This window comes from Ambystoma mexicanum, chromosome 6p, assembly GCF_040938575.1.
Source record: "Ambystoma mexicanum isolate Mex_15411 chromosome 6p, UKY_AmexF1_1, whole genome shotgun sequence".
In the NCBI taxonomy this organism is placed as follows: domain Eukaryota; kingdom Metazoa; phylum Chordata; class Amphibia; order Caudata; family Ambystomatidae; genus Ambystoma; species Ambystoma mexicanum.
In genome coordinates, this window is record NC_090935.1 from 606,165,469 (window position 1) to 606,191,468 (window position 26,000).

At 48.2% G+C, this 26,000-nt stretch overlaps 1 protein-coding gene across 2 annotated transcripts in view; it reads right to left on the minus strand.

Annotated features, from left to right (window-relative positions):
* IQGAP2 (IQ motif containing GTPase activating protein 2) overlaps positions 1–26,000 on the minus strand; it is a 1,674,846-nt gene that overhangs the window by 462,083 nt on the left and 1,186,763 nt on the right. For both annotated transcript variants that reach the window (XM_069627448.1, XM_069627449.1), the window contains one exon: positions 4,859–5,083. In XM_069627448.1, coding sequence (XP_069483549.1) covers positions 4,859–5,083 — 225 coding nt within the window. The remainder of the gene's footprint in view (positions 1–4,858; positions 5,084–26,000) is intronic.

Consider the following 26,000-nt stretch of genomic DNA (forward strand, 5'->3'; position numbering starts at 1 on the left):
CTTTAGTTCTTTTTCTCTCCTTGCCCCCAAAACCCAGAGCACTCTCCCCCCGATACTCGTGCATCTCCTTCCCTTCTAATATTTTGTTCCCGCTTAAAAGCTCATCTTCTGTCCTTGATACCCCCTCCTAAACTTACTGCCCCATTTTTCTTTGTTACCATGGTCTGATTTATTGTACGGCATAGCATTTTTATGCACAGTGAGCATTGGAATACAAATAAAATAAAAGAACAAATACAATATTTGAGGAGGCGTGGAGGGAATTTTTGCTTCTCATCTTGTAGAGCGCACTCCTGGCAGCTTGCATGGACAGTTGTCTTGCCTTTCACGCTCCTCATTTTGCACCAGGTTGGCCCATATGGTGGCCCAAACACATACAACATTTCAAGGGGCTGCAGCCACATGGGGACAGAGCAGGAAAGGCACTGGTGGGCCAAAAGCATGCACAGATGGCAAAGAGGGACGGCTAAAATACATGCCATAAAATATTCCAACCAAGGCGGCCAGCAGCTTTGGGATTCTGCAGTCGTAATTACACTATGCTGCTGTAGGGTGAAGACTGGCTGGGCTCTAACTCATACATCCAGGCTTTTCTTATGATCCATGCTCAGAAGTGAAAAATAAATGTGCTATAACTTCATAAAAAAAAGTCCCTCTTATGTACAAGAGAATCTTGACCTACTGTGTGTGGTATGTTCCTCTACCTTTGGAGTTTTATTTCCTGCATTGCCAAGAGTTAAGCGGATATTATTGCGCATTATTGAAATACATGAATGGTTGAAAGCAGAAATCCTGTATGCAAAACAAACCTGGAAAAAGGGTGTCGGAGGTTTTGAGCAGAAGGCATGAAACAGTGAATACGTTTCCTAGCAGAAGGGTGTACTGGGAAGCTTATGATAACTGGTGCAAAAGAACTTTAAACTGAGGTTCCTAGCAGGAGAGTGTACTGAGAAGCCTGTGTTGGTTATTGCAAGTGGAATATTTTTAACAAGTGAATGGTGATAAAAGCGGTAAGAATAAAGCTTTAAGGGCACTTGGAAGGAGAACAAGTCAAGCCTTATTGTCAGTGCCTTAAGTGGCACTACAAATCAAGCCGGGGCCCATCGAGGGGGCGTGGCCTAACATCGGGGTCTTGATGGGCCGTTAGGCCACGCCCCCTTGACGAGCCCCGGCTCAATGGGCTACTGGCACCCCTGCCAGGCAGCCTTTTGTAGAGATTAGCACCCTCTGCCCTATGGGGGAGAGGGTGCTGATCTCGGCATTTATTTTGAATAGGCTTGCCTGGCAGGGGACAGCGCCTCGCCTATTCAGCCTTAATGGTGTTGCTGCCCCTCGCCAGCTGGGGAGGGGCAGCGTCACCATTAAGGCTGACAGGGTGAGGCCACTGGAAGCAGAGGCCTTTTTCCTAAAGACTGAAACTCCCGCGAATCCGCGGGAGCTTCAGTATTTAGAAAGCAAGGCCTCTGCTTCCAGCGGCCTCACGTTTCTCCATAATGATGGCGCCGGCCCACGTGCATCCCTTGATTAAAGGGATGCCTCGCAGGTGCGGCGCCACCATTATAGCTGAAAGGCATTTTTTTTCTGAAGCCTGAAGCTCTCGCACACGAGCGAGAGCTTCAGGCTGTAGAAAAAAATGCCTTTTCGTGTAGTGGCCGGGGCTGCCGGGGGAGATTAGTGGGCCCCGGCAGGGCCCCGCCTCAAAACGAAATTTCGGAGCCTGCCGGGGCCCAGCCCCGGCAGGCCCCGGCCCACTTAAAGCCCTGCTTATTGTGAAGCTGAGATGGTGGCAAAATATTTATGAAGCAGATATAAGGTGTGTCGGTTGTGTGACCTGTAATGAGTGGATCCTGTGGTCCAACAACTGCCGCGAGACTGAATACATCCACCTACGGAAAAGCCACTTGGTAATGGAATAAAGGAAAAAACCTGGGTGAATTGAAATTGAGAACTGAACTTTCGAAGCTGGTGAAAAGTAAAGAGACCCGAAGAGCTGGGAAGTGTCCCAAGGAACTGTATTATTTCAGAACATTGACAGAGCTGGAAGCTTGGGGATGGGAACCCCTCTGTCCTAAAGTGAACTGTTTGAACCTTGGGGAAGGGAAACCCTCTTTCAATTCAGGAGCTGGACAAAGCACTGAATGTTTATTTGAACACTTCTCATTTTGATGCCGACATCCATACACATCGTATACAATTAGATGTGAGGGCAAGTATAGGTTTTGGATATACAGAGACATTTGCTCTGGACTTCCTGATACAGACTGTTTTATTCAGGTAGGGAAATCCCAACTTAGCATAGGGCAAGATAGGCCTTTTTCCCAACCTCCTCCTTTTAGTTAATAAAAGTTTATATCCAAAATCATATTCAGTTGTCTGTGTCTACTTCATGATGCCTTCACACCTGTCGCATAAGCAGAGCCCTAGAACTTACTCTTAGCTAAGCTGAGAGTCGGGGGGAGGGGAGGATCCCCCATTAAGCTCAGAGCTCTGACTAGCCGGGGTGTCCCCAGGGACACAAGACACAGTAAGAGGCCTATTCACAAAACATTTGTTGACACAAGTGATTAAATGCACTAGTACATTATGCATTTCTTTAAATGTGGAACAGCAGTGGAATGAACTGCTGCTCCTCCACTTACATTACCACTCCTGAGACAGGGATAGAAAGGTTTCATTTACTACACATTTCATAACGACAGGCCCTTTAAGTAGGGGTCGAAGTGGGCGGGAGCGGTCGGGAGCAGTGCGTCCATACTTTTTGTTTTTAAGTTTCACTGTTCCTCTACTTTTATTTTAAAAAGAAACGGTTCTGGAATGTTTTAGTTTTAAAATTAAAGTGTAGGAAGAAGTTGAAGCTTGGACTTCAGTGCACTGCAATGCACATTCCCATAAATAGCAGGTGTGTTTGGGGTTTTGGATTGTGTCTGGGAGGGTGTGCAGGGATGGGGTTTGTGGGGAGCGGGGCAGAACAGCAGGCAACATAGTTCCACTACTTCTTTTCGTGCACTTCGACCATTGCCTTTAAGGTCCCATCATGGAGAAATGCACTCCCGGCAGCCACATGGATACCAGGTGTGCCATATAAACCTTCCAGCCATCAACTCTTTTGTTTTGCTATTGTCACCCCGAGTGGGAAGGGTATGCCCAGACGTGGGTCCCTTGCCTGCTGGGCCTAGAGACCCAAGCTACTCCTCACTGATGACGCCCAACAAGGCTGAAACATGTCTGGGGATGCTTGTGGTCTCGTGCAAAAGGGATGTGACCTAGCAGTTCGGGCTGGACTACCCCTTTGGGGGTGGGACCAAGCCTGATTTGCATATGGTTTTTCCCCTTTTGTAATGGCTTGGCAGGCGAAGAACGATGGTCTGGAGGGTTGCCCAGAGCAATGCCAGAGGTCAAGATTTATTCTAAACCTTCCAGCCACCAACTCTTTTGTTTTGCTATTGTCACCCCGAGTGGGAAGGGTATGCCCAGACGTGGGTCCCTTGCCTGCTGGGCCTAGAGACCCAAGCTACTCCTCACTGATGACGCCCAACAAGGCTGAAACATGTCTGGGGATGCTTGTGGTCTCGTGCAAAAGGGATGTGACCTAGCAGTTCGGGCTGGACTACCCCTTTGGGGGTGGGACCAAGCCTGATTTGCATATGGTTTTTCCCCTTTTGTAATGGCTTGGCAGGCGAAGAACGATGGTCTGGAGGGTTGCCCAGAGCAATGCCAGAGGTCAAGATTTATTCTAAACCTTCCAGCCATCAACTCTTTTGTTTTGCTAGTGCCATATATGTGTCAGATACTGATATATGTAAGTGGGGTGGCCATTGCATCATGTGTGCTGCAGCACAGCCCCCTGGAACCATTCAGGCCACCTTTGCAACTATTTGTCTCAGGATCCCTGTATACAGCGAATACATTTCAAGTACTCACAATACAATTATACAACCAATTTTGCACAATGCCATTATAGTTCCAGTTTGACAAACTCAACAGATTTACAGTTTGTGGACATACCAGTGTATTCCAATTGTGACACTCCAATAGAAACCCCATGTGGACACCACCAGTAAATTCCTAAATGAGGCAATTCCAGAATATGTTCAGTTTCCAAAAAGTTAATATATTTCTAGTTTGACCATCCCAGTAGTGTGTATTCTCGGTCTGACAGACACTGTTTAAGATGATCAATTCAAGTATTATCCCCATTTTACAAACCTAGTACATTTTCTAGTTTTACAACCCCAGTGGACTGCCAACTTGAACAATTCCTCTATACTCCAAGTGTGCACAAAATCAGTATATTCCGAGGTTGCCAAATCCAGTAAAATCCTAACTTTCACAACCTAGTATATTCCCAATATTATGTTCTCTGTATAGTTTGAACTTGTCAACCCCTTTATATATTCCAAGTAAATAAAACCGGAGTATGGTTTCAGTGGCAAAATGCCAGCCTATTCCTTTCTGTACAATCACAGTGTAATCAGAGGTTGAAAATCCCAGAATGCCTCTAGTTGAACAATTTCTGCATGCACCCAGTTTGCTCCAACCTATTATAACCCCAATGATGCATTTCCAATAGATTCCCAGTTTGCAAAATACTGGTATATTCTCACCATACTATCAGCATGGCAAACCCAGGTTAGTTCATTTTACAATCCCAGTTTCCGCAAAGTTTGTACAAACCAAGCATGGTGCCAATTTTAGAATTTCAGTAGCCTACCAGTTAAACAACCCAATTAATATTCTCATTTTAACAACCTCATTTTAGTCCACCTTGTGCAATCCCAGTAGTATTCCTCTTTGGAAACACCCAGCCCACTTCCACTCTGCCTTTATACTGACATAATGACAAATCTTCACAACTGACCTTGCTTCTCCTGTGGACATTTCCAGTTGGTTCACCCATGACTTGTAAACCTCTACAGGGTTTGTGTTAATGATGAGTGATTTGTCATCAATTATTTCTTTCACAACTGGAGCCAACAGCTGACGAAGGTTGTTCTGTCCTCGCGCTCCTCGGTTAAAGCTGACCACCATCTTAATTACCGTTGGATTTCCAGTGACAATATCCTGGATCTGGTCGACTTTAGATCTTGAGAAAGACAGTAAAAATATACTTAATGTTGCACTAACCAAGGAAAATCAAGAGTGGGTGTAATAGGTTGATCAATTTATTTCTATATTAAATAAGGTCATTTTGAGACACAAGAGCTCCTAATCAAAGTGCTTGTAGCAAATCACACAATGTATTAAACAGCAGACAGCTCCCAAAAACTGGTTACTGTTAAAAAACGCATTACCTTGCTTCAAATATTACTCACAAATGCAGCCCATCAGTTCAGGTTATGTGCTCAAGCATTATTACCCGTGTAAATCCGGGGCACGATTATAGGCACATAATGCCCTTATTTGACCAATCACAATGGCATTCTTTTACAACTAATTTTCTATACTTGCTTCCTCCCTCTCTATGCTCTCTATGTGTTGTCCCGTTCTTCTTCGTCCTTGTGTCCTTGTCACGCCCTGATGCTTGCGAGCTTCGGCGCGTTACAAATAAATAAATAAATAAATAAATAAAAATATACTTGCATGGAATAGCCATTATCTATCTCATTTTCTTCACACACTTCAATTCACAAATCTGTTTAGCATGATAACGTTCACAACCCAAATTAAAACAAAGTAGACCCATTTCTTGTAACAGACCACACACAACTCAGAGGTAGACTCATTGCTCCATAGATTTGGAAGGAATGTTTCCTTGGTTCAGTTCATGAAAGACTGACCATGTTCATTTATATTTTTCTAGGATATTTCATCTTGGCATACGCGTGCCCTACATTAGGCCTAGTGCCATTCTGAATATGTGCAGTCTACACCGTTGGCACCTCCCACAGTAGAAAAGGTGCCACAGACAACTACAAAACAATGTGTTCCAGGACTCACAACCAAAGGGTACTGATTTTCTTCAAAATGAGCAACACCCCAGGCCAACATCTTTATGGTTAAGGACATTGAGCCTCATTACGAGTCTGCTGGGCCTGTGCGCCCGGCATTTCCGAACTGCTGGGCGGAACGGCCCCGGAAAGCAGAGTTGTCACGGAAGCACCGGCACCGTTAGCAACGCTGCTGGTGCTTCTGTGAACCCATTCCCATGGAGTCCTATGGCACTCCACTGGAACGGGGACTTCCCGAATCCGCTGCCGGATATCCCGGGCCGTTGGGAATTGTAATGTCCCGGTGGCACCGGGATCTCAGGCGGCCGAAACAGTGTTAAAGTTTGGCGGCAACCCGCCGGAAGTACTTGCGGGTTACCGCCAAACTTGGAATGAGGCCAATTGTAACCCAGTGTAGGTAATTATAGACATTCATTTAAATGAACTCAAATTTATTTTAGTGAAACACCTAATGCGTAATAGCTTCCAAACATTAACCTTGTTAAAATTCTTACTTCTAACCAGGAAGTCCAGTTTGATGCCCACACAGCATATGCATATTCCGTCTCCGACACTGAATGTCAGATATTCACAACATATGGATCAAACCGAACAGTGATAAAACCGAGGTTCTCATTTCTACCCATAGCCCCAAAACTGGTTTCCTATGATCTTTCCGACTTCTCTTGGTCTTACCCTATTGGCCCTCCCGTGAATTGAAAACCCCGGATCTCACTTGTAGTCGATCCATCACTTAAACCCACTGATTAATTTGGTAATCATCTCTGGCTTATTCCTAAATTATATCTTGTTAGGGCACAAAGTAACTGCTGTGAATGTCCTCATCTCATCCAGACTGCATTATGGCAATTGCGTCTATCTTGGTCACCTGCCCATACCCCTTCAGAGAATACAGGGAGTCCAGAGGCAGTGTACTCATCACCTCAAGAGAATTGAACACATTACATCGGCCAGTTCCACCCTGCGTTGGCTACCAGTCCCCAAACACCCATCAAAGAAGAACTTGTAGTAAAGGCGATAACATAAATTTGTTCAAAATTGACCGCCACTGAAATTCCAAAAGCTTGAAAAGTAATATTATGATACACTTATGGATAGGTTAGAAATGACCGTCAGACTTCAAACTTCGAACCTTAACTCCTTTTACAATTACAGGTGCTTTCAGCACTGACGGGGACATTTTCAGAATTGGGAAATGAAGGTATTAATCAAAATCCCTGTCACAGCAAGCCAACACAGACACTGACCGGCACAACTATTACTCAGATTTGAGACATTTTTGACAATACCAAGTAAAGTTCAACGCCTAATATTTTTTCATACAATAGAGTGGATTAAAGAATGTCTATATGGTCTAAGTGTCAGGATGCGTATATAACTCAGGGTGTTACATGAATTCTAGAGGCAGGAGTTCTCCCCTTTGTGTCCTTTCTCCTTGGGATTTGTTGGGGGTGTGTCCTGGCCCCCATGCGGTCCCGTAAGCCCCCACCCTGTAAGGACCACACTCGACACACGTCCTTACAGTTCGGGCTTCCCGGTCACTCTATCGCGGCCGGGAACGCCCCGTTTATTTATACAGCACGCAGCGGCGTGCAACGGCACGCCGCCGCGTGCGCGTCCTGTCCCGGGGCAGCGCCACACTCCTCCATTTTCGGGAGGACACACAAATGTTTTTAATATACACCGCAAACCACTAAAACAATTAACTGTTACATTTCACGCCACACTTGCCCAAAACCCCTTTAATGGCAGCCACCCGGATCCCCTCACTCAGGTTGACCAACCAGCTGTCCAAGCACGTATTCACTGAGGTAAGTGGGTTTCCCTCGCCCAGCCCTCTGGGAGTACCTCCCGCTTACCTCCGGCACGGGAAGTCCTTCTGCCGACATCCCCCGGATAGGGGACCCAGGTGTGCTGGGGGAAACTCCTCCGTCTTCCGGTACCTCCATTAAGTCCGGCTCCCGTGGCGGTTCAGTTCTTGGATCACCCAGTTTCTTAAAGAAGCTGACATTCCGGGTGACGGCAGATCTTCCGTCAGAGGCCGTCACCATGGAACCCTTCACAGCCACAACGTCCAAGGGCTCCGGCTCATAGGGGAGCGAGAGCTTTCCATGGGGGTGTCGATTACGGATGAGGACTTCGTCCCCCGGCTCGAGCCACTGGTGTTGGAGACCCCTTTGCAGGTTCTCCTGTTCAATCCTCACCCGCCGGTCTACATCGACCTGTTGATTGTCAATCACCCCGGGCTCCTTCTCCCCGACCTCGGGTAGTAGGCCCCTGGGGCAGCGCTTGAACAGGGCCTCAGCCGGAGCCACCCCCATGGATGCATGTGGGGTGGTGCGGTACACCCGCAGGAACTGGTATAGGGCTCGTTGGAGTGGCTGTCCTTGTCCCTGGGCGATCCTGAAGGTCTTATTGAGCGTCCGCATCAGTCTCTCAGCATCTCCATTTGCCCTTGGCCACAACGGGGACACCTTCCTATGCTGGACCCCGCAGCTCTCCATGAGTTCTGAGAACCGCTCACTCTGGAACGGCGACCCATTGTCTGAGCACAAGGTGTGGGGGAACCCATGGGCCGCGAACACTTTTACCACGGCCACGACCACGTGTTCGAAGGCCACCGATTCGACGAACTCCACCTCTGGATACCGTGAATATTTGTCGACGATTACAAGGAAATGGGTTCCTATGGACGTTGACCCGAAGTCTGCATGGATGACCTCCCAGGGTCGTGTGCCTCAGGGCATTGCTTCGATGGCCGGCTCTCGCTGCAGAGGAGATGCCGCCTGGCACCATACACAGGCCGCCACAAAGTCATCGACTCTCCGCTCAAGCTCGGGGAACCAGACCTTCAGCCGCAGCCTGGCCTTGGTCTTTGCGGCGCCCTGGTGTCCATGGTGGGCCAAGGTGATCACATCCTTTACTTTGGACTGGGGGACCATTATCCGGTCACTTCGGAGCAGCAGGCCCGACGCTGAGAAGGGCAATTCCTCCTTGACCTTCCATAGTTGCTCAAGTCCTGTCTTGGCCTCCTGGGTCCGCCCCGCTAAAGCTTCCAGACAGACTTCCAGGAGCCCTGCTGCATGGAGTGCTTTAGGATCCGGAAGCACTCGTCCTCGGCAGCTGCCGCCTCCAGTTCTGACAGAGGCATTGCGTTCGGCGTGGCCGCCTCCAACACCAGTCGGACGTGATCATCGGCCTCCTCCGCACAGGTGTCATACTCGTCTCCCCCACGCACTCCCGGATGTCTGGAGAGATAGTCTGCCGCATTATTGGCCCCCGGCCAATACACCAGGGTGACCCCAACTCGAGAAGAGCAAGCATCCACCTCTCGATTCTGGCCGGTGGTTTCGAGGATGACCCTGCCAGAATGGGAAGCAGGGGCTTGTGGTCTGTCACCACCGTCACTGGACGCCCCAAGACATAGAGCCGAACGTGTCTGCAGCCCCAGAGGACCGCCAGCACCTCACGCTCGATCTGCGAGTATCTTTTTTCAGTTTCGGAGAGCGCTTTGCTGGCGTAGGCCACTGGCTGGATACTCCCGTCCCGGTCCTCCTGGGTCAGCACGGCGCCCAGGCCAAATGGACTGGCGTCCACAACGATCTCGGATGTCAGTGCCGGGTCGAAGAACGCCATGGTGTCCTCAGCTGTCAGGGCACTCTTGATGTCCTCAAAGGCCACTTGCTCGAGCGGGCCCCAGTGCCAGGCTGACTCCTTCTACGTCAGAGACCTGAGTGGTTCAGACCTAGAGGCGAGATTTTGGATGAAACGCCCACAGTAGGTTACCATGCCGAGGAAGCTCCTCACGTCAGCCACCGACTCGGGGGGCTGTGTCTTCTTAATATCTTGGACTTTCCTCTGGTCCGGCGACACCCGCCCCCCCTCCTTGAAGACAAAACCGAAGAATTCGATGGAAGGGCGCAGGAACGCGCATTTGTCCCTGTGAAGGGTGAGGCCTAGCGATTGCAGTCTCTCAAAGGTCTTCCCCAGCTTTCTCAGATGGTCCACCTCGGTCTTTGCAAACACCAGAATGTCATCGCTGATGTTTAGGACACCCTCCAGATCTGTGAGGGCGCCCCGAATAATATTCTGAAAGACCTCTGCAGCCGATGACACCCCGAAGCTCAGCCTCTTATACCGGTATAGTCCTCGGTGAGTGGTGAATGTGGTGATATACCTGGACTCAGGATGGAGGACGACCTGATGATAGCCTGCTCGGAGGTCTAGTTTGGAAAAGAACTGAGCCTCTTGTACTTCTGCAATAATGTCATCGATAGTGGGGGTGAGATGCCGCTCCCTCCTGATGGCCTTGTTGGGCAGTCTCATATCTACACAGATCCGGACAGAGTCAGGTTGTTTGGGCTTCCTAGCCACAACAATCGGGGACACCCAGGGGGTCGGGCCCTCCACCTTCTCGATGATGTCGGGATTCACCAGGTTGTCCAGCTCCTTATCAACCTGCTCCCTTAGATGAAACGGTACCCTGCGGTGTTTCAGGGCGATGGGCTGCACAGAGTCATCGATGTGCAACCTTACCGGTTCACCGGTCATCCTTCCAATGCCATTGAAGAGGGCGGCATACTTGTCGAGCAGATCATTGATGTCCTCGAGGTATACTGAGTGTGCGAAACTGACAATTCCAAGAGCCTCGGCGGCGGCACAGCTCAGCAGAGTGTTGTTGCTTACGGGCGTCACATAGAACCGGGCTTTGATCTGCGAGCCCTCATGCTCCACCTTCGCCACGAAGGCACCGTCCAGCGGTATTGGTTCCAATCCTCCAAACGCAAATATGCGGGCTCTTGGCGTGAGTAGCTTTGGGGGCGAGTCGAGGGCATCATAGTGCCCCCGGCCATCACATTGACCGAGGCTCCCGTGTCCACCAGAACCGGCGAGTGATTGACCTCCACCACACACCTTGGTTGCCTCCTGTTCTTCCCCCTCAGGATCTCCACACTGGAAACAAAGAAAATGTTTTCTTCCTCTTCCTCCTCGGTCTCGTCCTCCTCCCCGCCCTGGTCCACCTGGGCCACATTTGGTGGGCGGTTTTGGCACGGGACCCATGTCCGAGCCGGGCCTCTCGGCACCATCATGGGCAGGGCTGCCTTACACACCTCGAAAAATGGTCAGGCAGGCCGCACCTACCACATGTCCTTCCAGCCGCCGGACACTCCATCGGGTGGGGGAGGTCGTACCCGCACTTCTGGCATGATTCCCCCGCTCTCCCTGCTCTGTCACGGGGTCCCACACCAGGCCTTCTCACTCCTCTGCCACCACGCCACATGGCACACACCTCCTCCGACTTTATTGAGCGGGATCCAGCCTCCATCTTGGTTGCCCGAGCCTCCGCTACCTCATGGCACCGGCCTAGTTCCAGGATGCGGGGTAGAGTGATACCCGGCTCTCTCAGGACCTGCCTCCTGAGTTTGCCCGAGGAGCATGCCTGAATTAGCATCGTGCGCATCATGTCCTCCGCATCTCCCCACGCACAACCCAGGGAGAGGCGACATAGGCGACCATAGAAGGTGTCCCGTGTTTTCATCCTCCTTTTTGCTTGGCCGATAGCATGACAAATCTTTCATAGTCCACATTGGCAAGGGGCAGAAAATGGGCCAGGAGTGCCGCCTTAGCCGCGTCATAAGAGCCATCCCCTGCAGGAAGCGACTCAAAAATCTCCTGGACCGACGGCCCCGCGGAGAACAGCATAGTTGCCACCCTGCTGTCATCATCCGTTACCTGGCCGGCCCTGAAGTACATATCGAGGCGCCCAACCCACCTCCTCCACCTGGGCCCCATGCTGGAAGGTGGGCCCGATGCGTCAAATTCGGGGATGGGCTGGAGGGCTGCATGGGCACGTGCTTGGGCCATGATAGGAAGTCCTTGCTGAGCAACAGGCTGTACCACCGGTGGCCCCTGAGGCACAGGAGCTTGACCACCTACTTGGACTTCAGGAGGTAGCTGTGGAGCCGCCACTGGGTGTTGCACTGGAAGCACCGGAGCCTGAAAGATCTGCTGTTGAGCTGCCGCCTGACCACCGTCCTGGGGAAGCTGTGCGGCTGCAGGGGTCCCACCGCCTTGATCGCCAGAGTCACTCATGGGCTTGAGCGCATAGGCACCCCCACTTTGGAATCTGGGGGCCGCAACTCAATCACCCACCACCACCTCACAGTTTGGACACCCCACACAGGCAAAGTAACAGTCCAACCTGGGGAGGGGATGGTGTAATCTTGTCCTCAGCACTCCTAAGACTGCCACCAGAACTGAAGAAGCAGAAGAAAACCTGCCAACTTGAGGATCCACCACTGCAGTAATCCACCCTGATGATGAAGAGGGCGAAGAAGAGGCCACAGCAGCCTTATGATGAAGGGGGTGAAGAAGCACTGTGCCCCCTCACTGCAGCAAACACCCAGGGGTGTAGGAGTTCCAAAAATTAAGCGAAGAAAAGAACTGGGCTAAGCAGGCCCAGCCATTTTAGCCCTTCTCCTTGCTTTCACTCGACGTAGGAGGCCCAAATCTGGAGGAAAATCCAAAAATCAGGCATGGGCGTGCAGGGTTGACTGCCTGCAAGCAGTATGTCCAAAAATTAGACCTGGATCACCTTCACCATCCAAACCGGAGCTTGGTGAAGTTCCACGGCCCTGCTGACAAAATGGCCGCCAGCCGCGTGTGCGATCCGCAGCCACGGCATGAAACGAAATGTCCGTGCGTTCCGTTTCAGGGAAGAAAAATTACGGAATTCTTTCACCGCCGGGCCCGGGCATCCACATCCACCCGTCGCCACTGTTGGGCGTGTGTCCTGGCCCCCATGCAGTCCCGTAAACCCCCACCCTGTAAGGACCCCACTCGACACACGTCCTTACAGTTCGGGCTTCCCGGTCGCTCTGTCGCGGCCGGGAACGCCCCGTTGATTTATACAGCACGCGGCGGCGTGCAACGTCACGCCGCCGTGTGCGCGTCCCGGGGCAGCGCCACAGGATTTACACCCAAACTATTACTAAAGCAACCAAGATAGACAACTAAGGGAAAAAGAAGTAAAAGTATCCAAGCTTGAAACACTGGCCTATTCAGAAATCACTGGTATAGAGCAGTCTGAGACTATAGCACTGTTCACCTCTTGGCTCAAAGCTCAGTTTTAGGATTACAGTACCCTGCTCTCTTCTTGAAATCCCAGGGTTATAGTTTTGCTTGCAACTTGCCAATTCTAGTGATGTAGTGCACTGCACGCTTGTTGGACAATTTTTGTAGCAGTAACACTTCCTCTCTCACTTGCTTGGGGTACTACCTTTGATCATACTTGTACAAAAAAAGCATTTCTTCCCCCAACTTGCTTAGGGTATTACCTATGACACAATCTTACCAGCATGCATTTCTTCAGCTGTTTGCTTGGAGTTTTGTCAGGATGTGATACTCTCACCACTGGTGAGAGGAGGTACTTCTGGGAAAAAGCATTGTGCCCTAAAAAGACTTTTCATACTCCTTCCTGGTCTCTGGCTCCTGCTTCCTCAGCAGGCTCATAGCTTTCTTTAATACTCTTGATCTGAAACTCACCATTTTGATTATCCTCAATTCTCTTAAGATCTTTAAAAAAAAAGTTCTTGTTTTGCCTCTTGACCTTCGGCCATTCCACCATCTGCTTTGTGGTCCTCATGCTTTAATATGGCTCTTTAGGCTAGTTGGACATGAAGTACACACGCCGTGCTTGGGTGAATAAGCAAAGTGTGTGAGAAGGGATGTATGGAGAACATTTCTTTTTGAGAAATACGACGATTCAATGTGTCCCCATATTGGGAGGTGAGGCTGCTACCCAATATTCCCCATAGGGGTAGTTTAATGTGGGAGGACATCACGGTGAGGGCTCACCTCCTGGGGATAAGGACGACCACCTGGGTAAAGTCGGCACGATACCCCGAACCTAACCCTCTCAAGCCAGTTACCACCTTTTCACCAACACCCCCTTGATAGCACTTCTATTTGTTATTGTAACATTATACCGGTTACTTCTACTGAGACTAAGAAGATTGCTAACAATACAGATAGTATAACTAACTGAAGTACTGGCACGAAAAAGATCACCCACTCATGAAGATTACCAGCAAGGCCAGAGGTGCCCCCCAGGAGCCATAAAGAATGCCACAGAACATACAGAAAAGGTATAGACTTCCGCAGGGGTATCGTCCTGAGAAACACATAAAAGAAATAACAATGGACTTCGAGAAGGGGAACAGCATACCAGCACGAACGACAGTCCAGCCCAGGAAGTTCAAAGGAGATGCAGAGGATGTGGTGGGAAAGCTGAGAGAAGTCAGCTCCCTAAGGCAAGGGGCCAAGTCCTTAGCCTGGTACTGCGGAGCTTGCTAAGGACGGGACTGGAGCCCGGAAGTCGGTGGCGCGACCTATGAGATGTGGACCTAGCATGCCTGTAACGGCACCTACACCATCGGTGAAGGAGACCGGGAAGAAGGTATGCGGAGCGAGAGTAGCAGAAGCCAGAGACAACCATGCAGCCCGGCGAGAAGATGCAAGCACCCAGGAAGAACCGGCCAAGAGTCCCGTAGCTAAAGAAGGTAACAGGCACGTCACGGGGACCGGTAGGGGCTTGGAGGTGCGGGAGAGCGTTAAACCACATGGGAATAACAAAACAAACTATCTTTCTCATATCTTCCTCATGGCAGTACTTGGGAAGAGGATCATCCAAGTGGGTCTAGTGAGAAGGGAAGAGAACCAAGGGACTGGGACCCGAACCAAGGCGAAGTTTATATTAATACGAGTCATCTTAATTGTGGCAGTAATTGCCAGGAGAGTAAGCCAAGTGGGCCTAATAGCAGAAGAATAGAAACCAGGGTCTGGGATCCAAACCAAATTCATGTATCTCATCATACAAGTCATCCTCCTCATGGCAGTACTTGGAAGGAGAGTGAACCAAGTGGGCCTGACAAGAAAGGGGGAGTGAACAGGGCATGGGACCCAAATAAGTACAAGGTGAATATCTGAGGGAGGAACGCTCCAAACAGGGGTAAAAAAAGACCACCTATGGGCTAATAAGAGCATGAGACTGTTGTGAAAGTTACCCAAGACGACAGGGGAAGGGATCCATTCCCCCTGACCTCAACGGGAACCGTGTTGATACTAATCCTGGGGAAGGGAGTCATTCCCCCTGGACCCAGCTTGAACATTTCCTGCTGGCCACACCTGGAACTGTGTATAAACCAAGACCAGGGGAAGGGAGTCATTCCCCTTGTATCGATTTGAGCGCTGAAGAGACTTTCTTTTAAGACACCAGGAGAAGAGAGTAATTCTCCTGGTGAGGAACTTTACTTTTGGTTAATACTTTTTAGTTGCAGTGTAAGGGACAGAAGTAGGGTTTTGACTCAGGACAGTGGTTTTCAAGTTTACGGACATTCTGACAGATCCTTTAGTCTTTAGTTTGAGGAAGGTAAACCCCTCTTAGAGTTGGAGATGGCCAGGTTTTTTAACTCAATAAAAGTGTCTGACAACCACCATGACACCTCCTGGTCAGTTGCCTTCTTCTGCAGCCTTACAGAAAGGAAGGGTTAAATCCACAGAGGGCTTTGTGCATGAAGACAAACAATCCTATTGTGGAAAGGAAGCCACTGACATTAAGTCAGACGGGACTTAGAAGAGGTGTGCTAGGGGGAATTAGTAGCTTGGTACATCAGTGTTTAGTCAAGTAATCGCAAATACAGAGAATGGGGGTGTCTTGTTTTTTCGATGCTGGGCACATTGGGCTTCCTCCGCATCTTTTCATCTGTGTGCAATGAAAGCCTATCTAGTCCCACGCTGATTCCCTCTATCGTTTTTCCACAGTTAGCGCCATAATGCCGGGCAGTGAACGTGTGCGTTATAAAGTTCTACCCATATACCATATGTCTCATTATTTTTGATCCTTTAACCTAGACCCTTGTTCATGTAATGATTGGTTTTGCTTCTATATATCGTGTGCTTCCACAGGTGTTTCCTGTTGCCCTTTCAGGACTCTTATCTGTTGGTGTTCACCTTTTCCCCTCACTATGACTGGTTACATGGTTTCCTCTACCATCATCGTCCAAGGGTTTAAAACCCAGGACCACCATGTTGAAGACAGGCAGGAGTGCCTGATCGCCAGTGTGGCGTCATGGACAGCGTCTGCTACCTACCCCCATGAGGCAGACGGCCTATCCAATGCAGGGAAGTTGTATCTGCGAGCAATGGTAAGGACCGATGTTAGGTTTGCCTTCTGAATGCACAGTTTCTGTGTGAGCGCTCGCGTTTGGCATTGTCCACTCCTGGTCTGCACAAGTTTGAATGTGCATATGAGAGGAACAAGGATTGCTCTGAGAGTGAGGCGAGATCGCCCCAGTCTTCTGGCCCATGTAAACAGAAGGTTTGATGATGTGAGAAAGACTGACCTTGATGGGAATGGGTTTTTATATGACAGGGAAATCCCCTTCCTTTTTCAGTTTCGGATTATTTGTAAAACTGCGTATGGAATGGATTACATATTTCATAAAGCAAGTTTAGGATGTGTGGTGAGACCCTGCGATACCCCTGTATAACTTCTTTGGGTTGCACATCATCTAGATTGAGGGAATTCCTGACCCTCAAAGTAGCTCTCATTCTCTCAGGTGGCCTATACAAGGTGACCCCATCACAAAGGCTTACAAAAACAATACTATGTCCTAGAATTAGAGACAATATAGTACTGCTTACTGAATGCTTTGGGATTAATTCTGACCTCAACTACACCCTGAACATCCATGCAATGCTCATGAGCATAAAATGCTTCGGTATGCTCTGTAACAAATTGAGGGATTCAGTCACTTACCCCAATGGGGGAGCCCCTTCTTGTGAGGATAGGGAGGCGAGCCCACTATGCAAAATTCCCCCTAGGGGTTGCGGTATGCGGGACCCTCCTCTTGGGGATAAGGACTCTCTTTCACATAAGGAAATGCCTTCTAATCATCCCCAAAAACTGAGTACAACTTAACTGACAGACAAGTAAATCCTCTCAAATATATTATTGTATTATAATACCAGAAGAACAATGTCAACATATTTTGAAGAGTAAGAGCATGAGAGTAATGAGGATTGCCTGTCTGTCAAATGCTGCCACGAAGAAGCCAACAAGAGCAACAGTGAATATGGACCCAACAAAAAGGAAGGACTTTCCTTGAAAGCTGGGGAAGCCCCAGTAGTGCGCCATAAAAAGAGGAGGGTCAAGGGAGCAAGGAAGTGACAACCGGGAGTTTCAAACCTGCCGGATCAAGGAGGCTGGGAAACCGAGGAAGAAGCTGCATTGCCTGTCCAAAAGCAGCTACAGAGAAGGGACAGCAGCACGCTGTCTGACCAGCAGAGCCGATAGAATTCATAATAATCCCTGGAGGAACGCTCGAGAAGGGCCAGCGAAGAGGCCTATAGTTGGTGTGCCGAGTAGGCGATATGCCAATAACGGACCTGAGGAGGTCTGTTCATGGGTGGAGAAATCGGATAACACATCAAAGGAAGAAGGCAGTGGCGTGGAACGAACCAGAGAGAAAAACCCTTTCATCCCTGAAGCCACCAAAGAAAAACAAAGCGGGTTGGAAGAGCGACACGGAAGAAACCAGAGAACCATCCTGGCTGAACATAGTAGAGAAAGAGAAAGCTGACCCGGTGATGCAGAACCCCTTCAGTACAGGGAAGAGCAGAAGACGCAGGGAGCGAGGCATAAAGATTGAAGATCACTCAGAGACCCTGCATCCTCGTCCCAGTGATTGGCAAAAGTATAAGGAATACTTAGGAGTACATGATACATGCTCTTATGAGTGGCAAGATTGTGAGAGGAATAAGAGTAAGACAGTGACTGTCTACACATCTCGGGAAGAAGAAAAGTGTTTGGAGAAACAGGGGGTACAAATACGTAAGGGCCTGGGAAGACCCATTGAAAGAACTGAAGAAGCTATTACAAGAAATAGCAAGAGACTATTTGAAGATATCATATTGAAGAGACTTGTGCTGAGAAGCACCCCCAGGAGAAGGGAGTCATTCTCCTGGTCTTATGTCCTCTATTAATAGTGGTAGGGTCAGCTTAGGCTAGTTTTGACGCAGGTCAGACTATTAAGTTTGGACTTCCTATCTGACGATGAGCACTCTAACTTAGTTTTGTTGGGTAGGGCATCCCATAGGTTAGGGTTAGTGACAAGTTTTCTTTATTATTTAAATAAAACCACGTTGAACATGACACCTTATCGTCGGTCTCCTCCTACTGACCTACCACAGCTCTCTGACCTATCATAATGAGTTCAATACCAACACAGAGATGCTTCACTGCCAACACACCACACAAACACCTCTCCAGGAGTAGGATCTTAAACCCCATACAACCTGCAACATGTCATGTATTTTCTAATGGATATTAAATCAAACATTTATATAATGGCTATTGTCATAGATTTAATATTAGACGGGCTCGGGAGGACCTTTTTAGCATGAATACAACAAGCTTGAGGCTTTACTAAGAGTTTGAACACTCATATCAGCATGACAAAAACATAGCACATTGTGTATTTGACAGTGCGTGATACAAATAATAAACAAATACAAAGCTCCCAAAAGCACTCTTTCCCAAGAAAGGAAACCCTGCACTGGACTAACAAAGATTGCTTACTGATTTGGAATCGGGAAGATTATGGGGAACCCTAGGGTAACCCTCAGAAGTGATTGCCATCCTCCAAAGTGGGCAGTCTTGGTGAACAAGCACCCTGCACATATTCTATATTCAGAGTGACAGCAGGAAGCCCAGTCCTCACCCAAAGAGTTAACGCACATGCAGACGGAACTCCACTACCAGGAACATTGAGGAGAAGAGAACTCATGTCTTCCTCACAAATGCCAGTACAAGGGAGACATCGCCTACAGCCACCCCCTCTATTAAAAGCAAGGGAAAAGATACTACCACTCCACCAAACAAAGGAGGAACAAGCCCCATGCCACAACAGTAATGCTCAATACATACCTTGAGCTGTTTGGCACAGGTCATCAAAACGAAATTCAGAGATGGGAACCTCTCCAGCCCAAGACAGGAGAACAAACCAACAGCTACTTCCCAGCTAGCAACAAACACTAAAGTGGGATCCAAAATGGTGGACAGGGGTGGACTGGCCTACAGGGAACTCCAGAGATTTCCCAGCGAGCCTCCTCTGTGTGGTTACCCATTTTATTTGCAAATGTTCTTATAGGAAAGGGTTGGGCTTGCTCAAAATGTGTACTATGGAGCCACTTAGTTTTTTTCCAGGGCCTCTTTGGGTTCCCAGACCCCGCTGATGGCGACTTTCACATTTAAAGACTTCCCCCATGAATTCAGGGCTACAATGTATCTATGCCATGGAGCATGCCCTTGGCCTCCCTCTGGCCAATCAATGGAACGCTAGGCCTTTCCAGCACTATACAAGGGCCAGCTCCCATGGTAAGAGTAGAGGGGAGTTTTGTGGTTCATAGAAGGCAAATTACAGTGTAACAGAGGGGGGGGGGGAGATTGCTGGAGCACAGAGGAAGATTGCTAAATGTCTGTAAAACCTGGCATGGACGAACAGATTATAAAACCCAAAGATGAAAGGAAAACTGCAGGGCTGGCGACTGTAAGAGCTTGAGTAGAAGGGTGGATTGTAAGCCCCAGAGAGGAGGGGAGTATTGCTTGGCAGATTTTAAGACCTGGAGTGGTGTATTTCAACTCCTGGAGAGGAGAGGCTGATTGTAAGACTTGGATAGGAGGGACGAATTGCCAAACCTGGAGACCATAGGAGGATAAAAGCCAAAGACCAGAAACACAGAAAATGAAGGAGAATGGAGTGGAGACCAAAAGGCAGGTGACTTGCGACCTTGCCACAGCCCTAGTCAAGAAAAGGGCAGAGGAAGCAAAGTCAGAGGCCTTTGACAAGGGAAACACAGAGAAGCTGAGGATGAAGGACCTAACCAAGGGGAATGCCCTTACAAGAGTAAGAAAGGAGTGGCGGCCCCTGAACATGAAGGAGGAAGAGACCCAGAGACGACAGAGAATGAAACTGTAGAGACCCTGGGCTAGGTGACAGGGACAAGAAGGAGCAGGTGAATTGAGTAAAAGGTCTCCTGGGGACTAATCCTGGAAAGAGGAACACACAGTGCCCATTTGAAGTGCTGGGGAACACTATAACAAACCCCAACCATCTTAAATAAAAGATATCAAATTGAATATACTTTTTGCAACTTGTCACACGCCAACAAGTAAGGATTTCAATACTGATCAAACTTTCTAAAACATAATGAAAGAAACACAAACAATTATTCCTGTACATAGTCTTATTGCAATAGAGATGTCAAATGCAGCATAAATGTTGAGTCTGAGATTAAATTGTGTGATAAACTGCTCAGTATACACAAGGGAAAATCTCGAAAATTGGTGAAAATTCTAAACAATGACAATGGTTTAGAGAAGAAACAGTCAATCCATACGTATTTTATGAAAATGAAACAATCGGCCCTTGCTTAAAACTGCCACCTATAAGTTTCAGCGTAAAAACCACCTCATGGTACGCCTTCACCAGGACTACAATTGCCGAAACTGGACCACAGCTTTAATTAAAATGATGTACTCAGGGGCACAGTATTCCAACAAAGGGCAACATTCTATGTCCCCATATTCCTTATTCTAGTCAGCAAGGAGCAGGACAAGACGTGCTTCACTATTGTTGAAAGATGCCTCTTTACTTGAAGTTAATATGTCTTTAGATGTTTAAATGGAAGACCAGGAAAAAGCTATTGGTAGAGTGTAGGTTGAATGTTTTACATGTTTTTTGGGATTTTGAGAGGGTTTTATTCTGTAAACAGGATTGTGAAATCTTTTATCTGGATCTCTGGACACCCTTGAACAGGATATATGATTAGAACTGGTTGCTTTGTATTATGCAATGTTTGGACTAGTGTTGGGGTTCCTGGGCGAGTTGTGTGAATGTGTATGTGTGCGGTATGGTATCTTTTTTTATGTGCTTGGTTGTATTTATGTTGGGGAGGATTTGTTTGGCTATGGCTTACATTATGTGTTTTAATGCAAGACCTTGTGTTTGATGCTTTAAGGGATGTTACTTGGGATGGTGGGATATTCAGTTTTTTTATTCCTAGTGTTACGTTGTACTTCCTATATATGCTTGGTTTGGTTTTCTTTATGCGATAAATTTTTAAATCTATGGAGTTAAAAAAGAAGAAGTTTAAATGGAAGTCTGACCTCGTAGATGATCTGTTTAGGGAAGACTCAGATATTCTTCTGTGGACCGGCAGTAGCATTATGTGTAGCATGTAGTACACACAGACAAAGGAATGGTCAGAGGAAAGCAGCTCTTTGCCAAACATCAACAGGACAAACCGTGCTCCAGTTGCAAATACAGAGCCGCCGAAGAAAGATGCATACAGCGGTGCTGCCGAGCAGTCCTTTGGAAAACCTAATAAACCCTCAAACCCTACCTGAGGTTTCACTGCAACGGGCCCCCCCTAAGACGAACCTGGACACTCGCCAAAGCATGTTGGTCCCATGCAGAATAAAGGGGCGGGCGTATCCATCTATTTGTAAATGTTGACCATTGCAACATCTTCTGGGTGGGGAACTTGTTAAGGCCATAGCCGTCTAATGGGAGAAGGAGGGGTAGGATAAGAAGGGCGACTGGAAGGTGTTGGTTGTTTGGGCAGGTTAGAGGAGGAGGTGGTGGTAGACCAAAAGACCAGCAAGAGGAAGGATGGGGGACTGGACTGTGGAGCTATTTGGGAAAAGAGATGAGGTAATGGTTGTGCACTAAATGTGCATGCAAGGTGGGGGGAGTTAGTGTAGTAGAGGAAGTGTAGAGCGAGTGGAAAGTGATTTCAAAGGTGAAAGGAGAGTAACTGATTAGGAAGGGTGGAAGATTAGTAGTGTGGAGGGTAGTAGTAGTGTAAAGAGGGAAGAGTAGTAGTGGTGGTAGTACCTAGACAGTAGGGATCAATAAGCTCTCTATACTAACCTGGTAAGCAGGGAAGCCTGGGTTAGAGTGCAAACTGCTACAACATTGAACCATCTCTGGGAGTTAGTGTGTTCTTTAGTCCAGCTGTGACAAAATGTATAACATATAGGTCCTCTTATTTTTATGAAATGTGTTTGTTTGTATCCATTTTATTTGTTGACTATATATCGCTTTACATGCCAATGGCTTCAGATCAGGGATTAGGTGAGGCGAGTCATGAAGGCCAGCTTCAGGGCAAAAAGCCTGTAAGATTTGTCTTTTCCTAAATTGGTCTCGAGGCCTAGGGGCAATGGGCGAGAGATCCACAGCAAGGTTCCTTGACAGTGAAGGGGTGTCCCAAACATAGATCTAGTTTTTCCTCAGGGGTTCAACCTTAAGCTTTCTGTCAGGCAACAAGTGATCATCTGTTCCACCAGAACCATCCATGATCGCTGGGTGAATGCTTTTAGAATGCAAAACAGCATACCACCACCACCTGGGGCAAGTCTATGGAAACATAAACCCCACGTGCCATAACGCAATGCACTTGGACACTCACTAGCCATAGTACCCATCAACACCTCGGGCGCCTTTCCCTCTCCCCAATAAATGCAAGCCACTGCAGAACTAAGTGCAAAGATGTGCGCGATACAAGACCCACTTACATTACTAGAAGGTACGGAGCAGTTCAGCAGAGCTTTATGAACCAGGCAGAGAGCTCTGAATTACACCTGCCGCTTAACAGGAGGTCAAGCAAGGGCAGCTGGCACTTGAGGTTACCACCCCTCCACTTGGCATGATCCTCTGGGTCCGCAACATTCACTTGCATTACGAAGTGAGTGGCTTTCTGACCCTTATTCTACAAGGGAGCTGGAATTGCAGTGCAGTCTTTGCATTTGCAAAGAATCTACAAATGTGTAGATTCTATGAAATACAATCATCTCCCCGACCTCTTGTACATAACTGAATGGATTAAGGGTGCAAAAAAGTGAAGGGCCATCAACAACGCACACGCAGGACTGTGCAGGGAGTGAGGATGAGGGGAGCTGCCAGATGAAATGAGCAGCTAAAATCCGCCGCCAGGGTACCTCATTTGGAGCCTCACAATCAGGGAGATGTATAGATAATCAGAGGTACCCGGTGAGGGGCGACTCCACTCCTGGACAAAGCTGGACGAACAGCCCGGAACAGAGTGGAGAACCCTACACCTGTGTAACCCTGTGTGTGCAGTCTTCCATCACTGAGCAATGCAGAGAAGACAGATGGTGCCTGCAGCATCACAGGCATGTATGTGTGCAAGTGCAGAACTTGTCCACTGAACAGTGAGGAAGGGAGGGAGCTGCAGTGGCACTGTGTATGATGTTTGGGCAGAACTTGAGCACTGAGGAGGTGGGTGAAGCGGTTGCATCGAGTGATTTTGTAGTCGATTCTGAGCACTGGTGAAATGAGAGTGACTTTGGGGAAAAAAACTTGGGCAAGCACTGAGAGCAACACTGGGGCAAGAAGAGTAATGTGTGGCAGAAATGGGATACGTAAAGTGACCTGGTGGGGGAAGTGGGGCAACAAGCAAACGTGCTTTCCAATAGTAATGCTGGCCTATAGGTTAATGGGACGAGGCTGCATTATTTTATTTGGGCACTTCCAAACTGGAAGTGTGGCAGCACTGGCACATATTTTGAGACAGTAGTGACAGAGTCCCATGTTGGAGGCTGGGGTGGTCTTGGGTCGGGTGCCACCACCTGCTCTGTGATGTAGGTCAAAGGAGATACACAGCGGATATCCCCAAGACTCCAAAGACCATAACTAGACTATGGGTCAAGTCTAGTATTGAGACACTTACAGTGTCGACCACATGCAAAATCCCTCAGCACTGACCAGACCCCCAAGTGCCGGGCAGCGTAAGGGACAATAAAAAGGAGTATGAAAGAGCACCCCATCAGTTTGTTCCATTGTAAGGGGGAAAGGGAGACCCATAGCTCACTTTGGGTAAATTGCAGTGTCATGAGTGTTCGGAGTAGTTCTGCAAGCAAATGTGCACCCCCTATCTGCATTTGGGGAGACCTCTAGCTGCTCGCTACCTCTAGTCCAGCACACAAGATAAACCCAAGTGTGGCTGAACAGGACTGACTTTCACTAAGTGGAACAGGTATTACAAATGGAAGGTAGCATTCATTATGAAAATACCTGCGGGTCTGCTTCAGTGGCATGCCCCGTGAGGAGGAGAATGCCAATACACTAGCTTAGCGTAAAGAAACACAGTCAGAGAATACTGAGCCTCAAAATCCTCTCGCTCTACAGTTGAATTCAGAGAAGACCTTTGAGAGAAAGCTTGTTCAGGTCTACAAACACGTAACAGGCACAGAGATATTGGACTGGGAGCAGTGACTGGGAGGCCCGCTCAACAAGCACCCAACAAATGGAACAGAGATAAATGCACCACACTTTGGACAAATTGTGGTTTCTACAGCCATGCTGTGAGTCATCCAATCACTCTACTCGCTGGATACAGATGCTCATCTAAAAAAAAGTAATATTACAATCACCCTGACAGCGGGCGGATGGACCCAAGGAGCTTGGAAAGGTATGGAAATCAGGAATTGGCGATGTACTGATCAGCAGAGCATGAGGGGGTGCCCACTGATGAGCCTGGGAGCAGGAAGGAGGTAGCAGAGGAAGAGGTGGTGGCGGATGCAAAGGGGAATGAGGTAGTTTAGGGAGACTATCTTGAGGTGCAGAGAAATGAACGAGAAGAGGTGGTGAAGAAAATGAGGCGAGGTGTGAGAGCAAGAAAGACTATAAAGGGGAGGAAAGAACAAGTGGAGGAGAGGAGGTACAGAAGAATAAGAGGGGTGGAATTGAGCTATAGGAGGGTTAGGGGGGATGCCTGAAGGAGGTGAAAGGAGCAAGCAATGAAGAGATGTTGGTGGAAAGAAGCCTAAAGAGGAGGAGAGGAGTTGAATCCGCTGGAGTAACTGTCATACAAGATTGGAAATAGGCCTGGCTTTCCTGGAAACAGATATTTCTACATACAAATATCATGGCTATGTCAGGCCAAGAGGTCAGTGGATGTGTCTGCATTTGACCCATATTCTTTCGAGAGCTCTGCACTTCCATTTTAGAATATAAATGGCACCCGAGAGCCATTTATTTAAAAGAGCTTTGGCAGTTTTACCTTTTATTTTCTTGAGGGTGTCAATTTGTAAAGTGCAGTGTTGGTTGTTTTTATCCTTGGCAAGATGCAAGAAGGGGAGCTGAACAGTGATAGGCCAACAGTCGGAGGTGGGAAGGAGAATGGATTTAAATTGTCCACTGTGTAAATAATCCATGATTTGCACAATGCACAAATGCATTCAGCCAAGATCTTCTGGAATGGAGATTTTGGGGGCCATGATATGGTCGGCCAAAGAGAGGCTGGTATTCAGTGGTGTGAAGTTTGGGAGTTTTGGGGTAGATAAGTGTTCCCTGCCATGCACGGGGTAATCCACTAGCTGGTTAAAGCCACCGCTATGACATCCTCCACAAGACGCATCAACCCAGATGTTGAAGTCTCAGAGAACAAAGGAATATTTGGTGATGGAGACAAAGTGTTGCACCATGCCTAGGACACTTGCTTGGAAGGAGTGAAGCTGTCTATTGGCAGGAAGATAAATGATTGTGCAAGTGAATGAAAAGGTTGGGCCCAGACAGAACCTGACTAGCAAATGCCCAAAGGTGACAAATGAAGGAAGAACCTGGCAGAGTTTGGAAGGAATCAACAAGGTACTTCTTCCTAAATTCAGAATTCAATCTAACTTCTAGAAATGCCTTTCTCTCTGGTTTTCCCTACTTATTAGAGAGAGAACAACATCAAAAAGTGAGAGGAAGAGGAATGTGTGACTGTTATAGCAAGGAGAAGGAATCAGGCAGAGTGACTGTAAGGCACATTCCAATGACCCTTTAATATTACTAGCCACTGGATAGTGTAGGGACAGCCCAGCAAGTCCCTGAGAGAGTCTAGAGAGAAAAGGCAAGCTGCCTTTAGGTCTTCACGGTGGATGCCAGTACTTAGGCAGTAGGGGGTCAATAATCAGTATTTAGT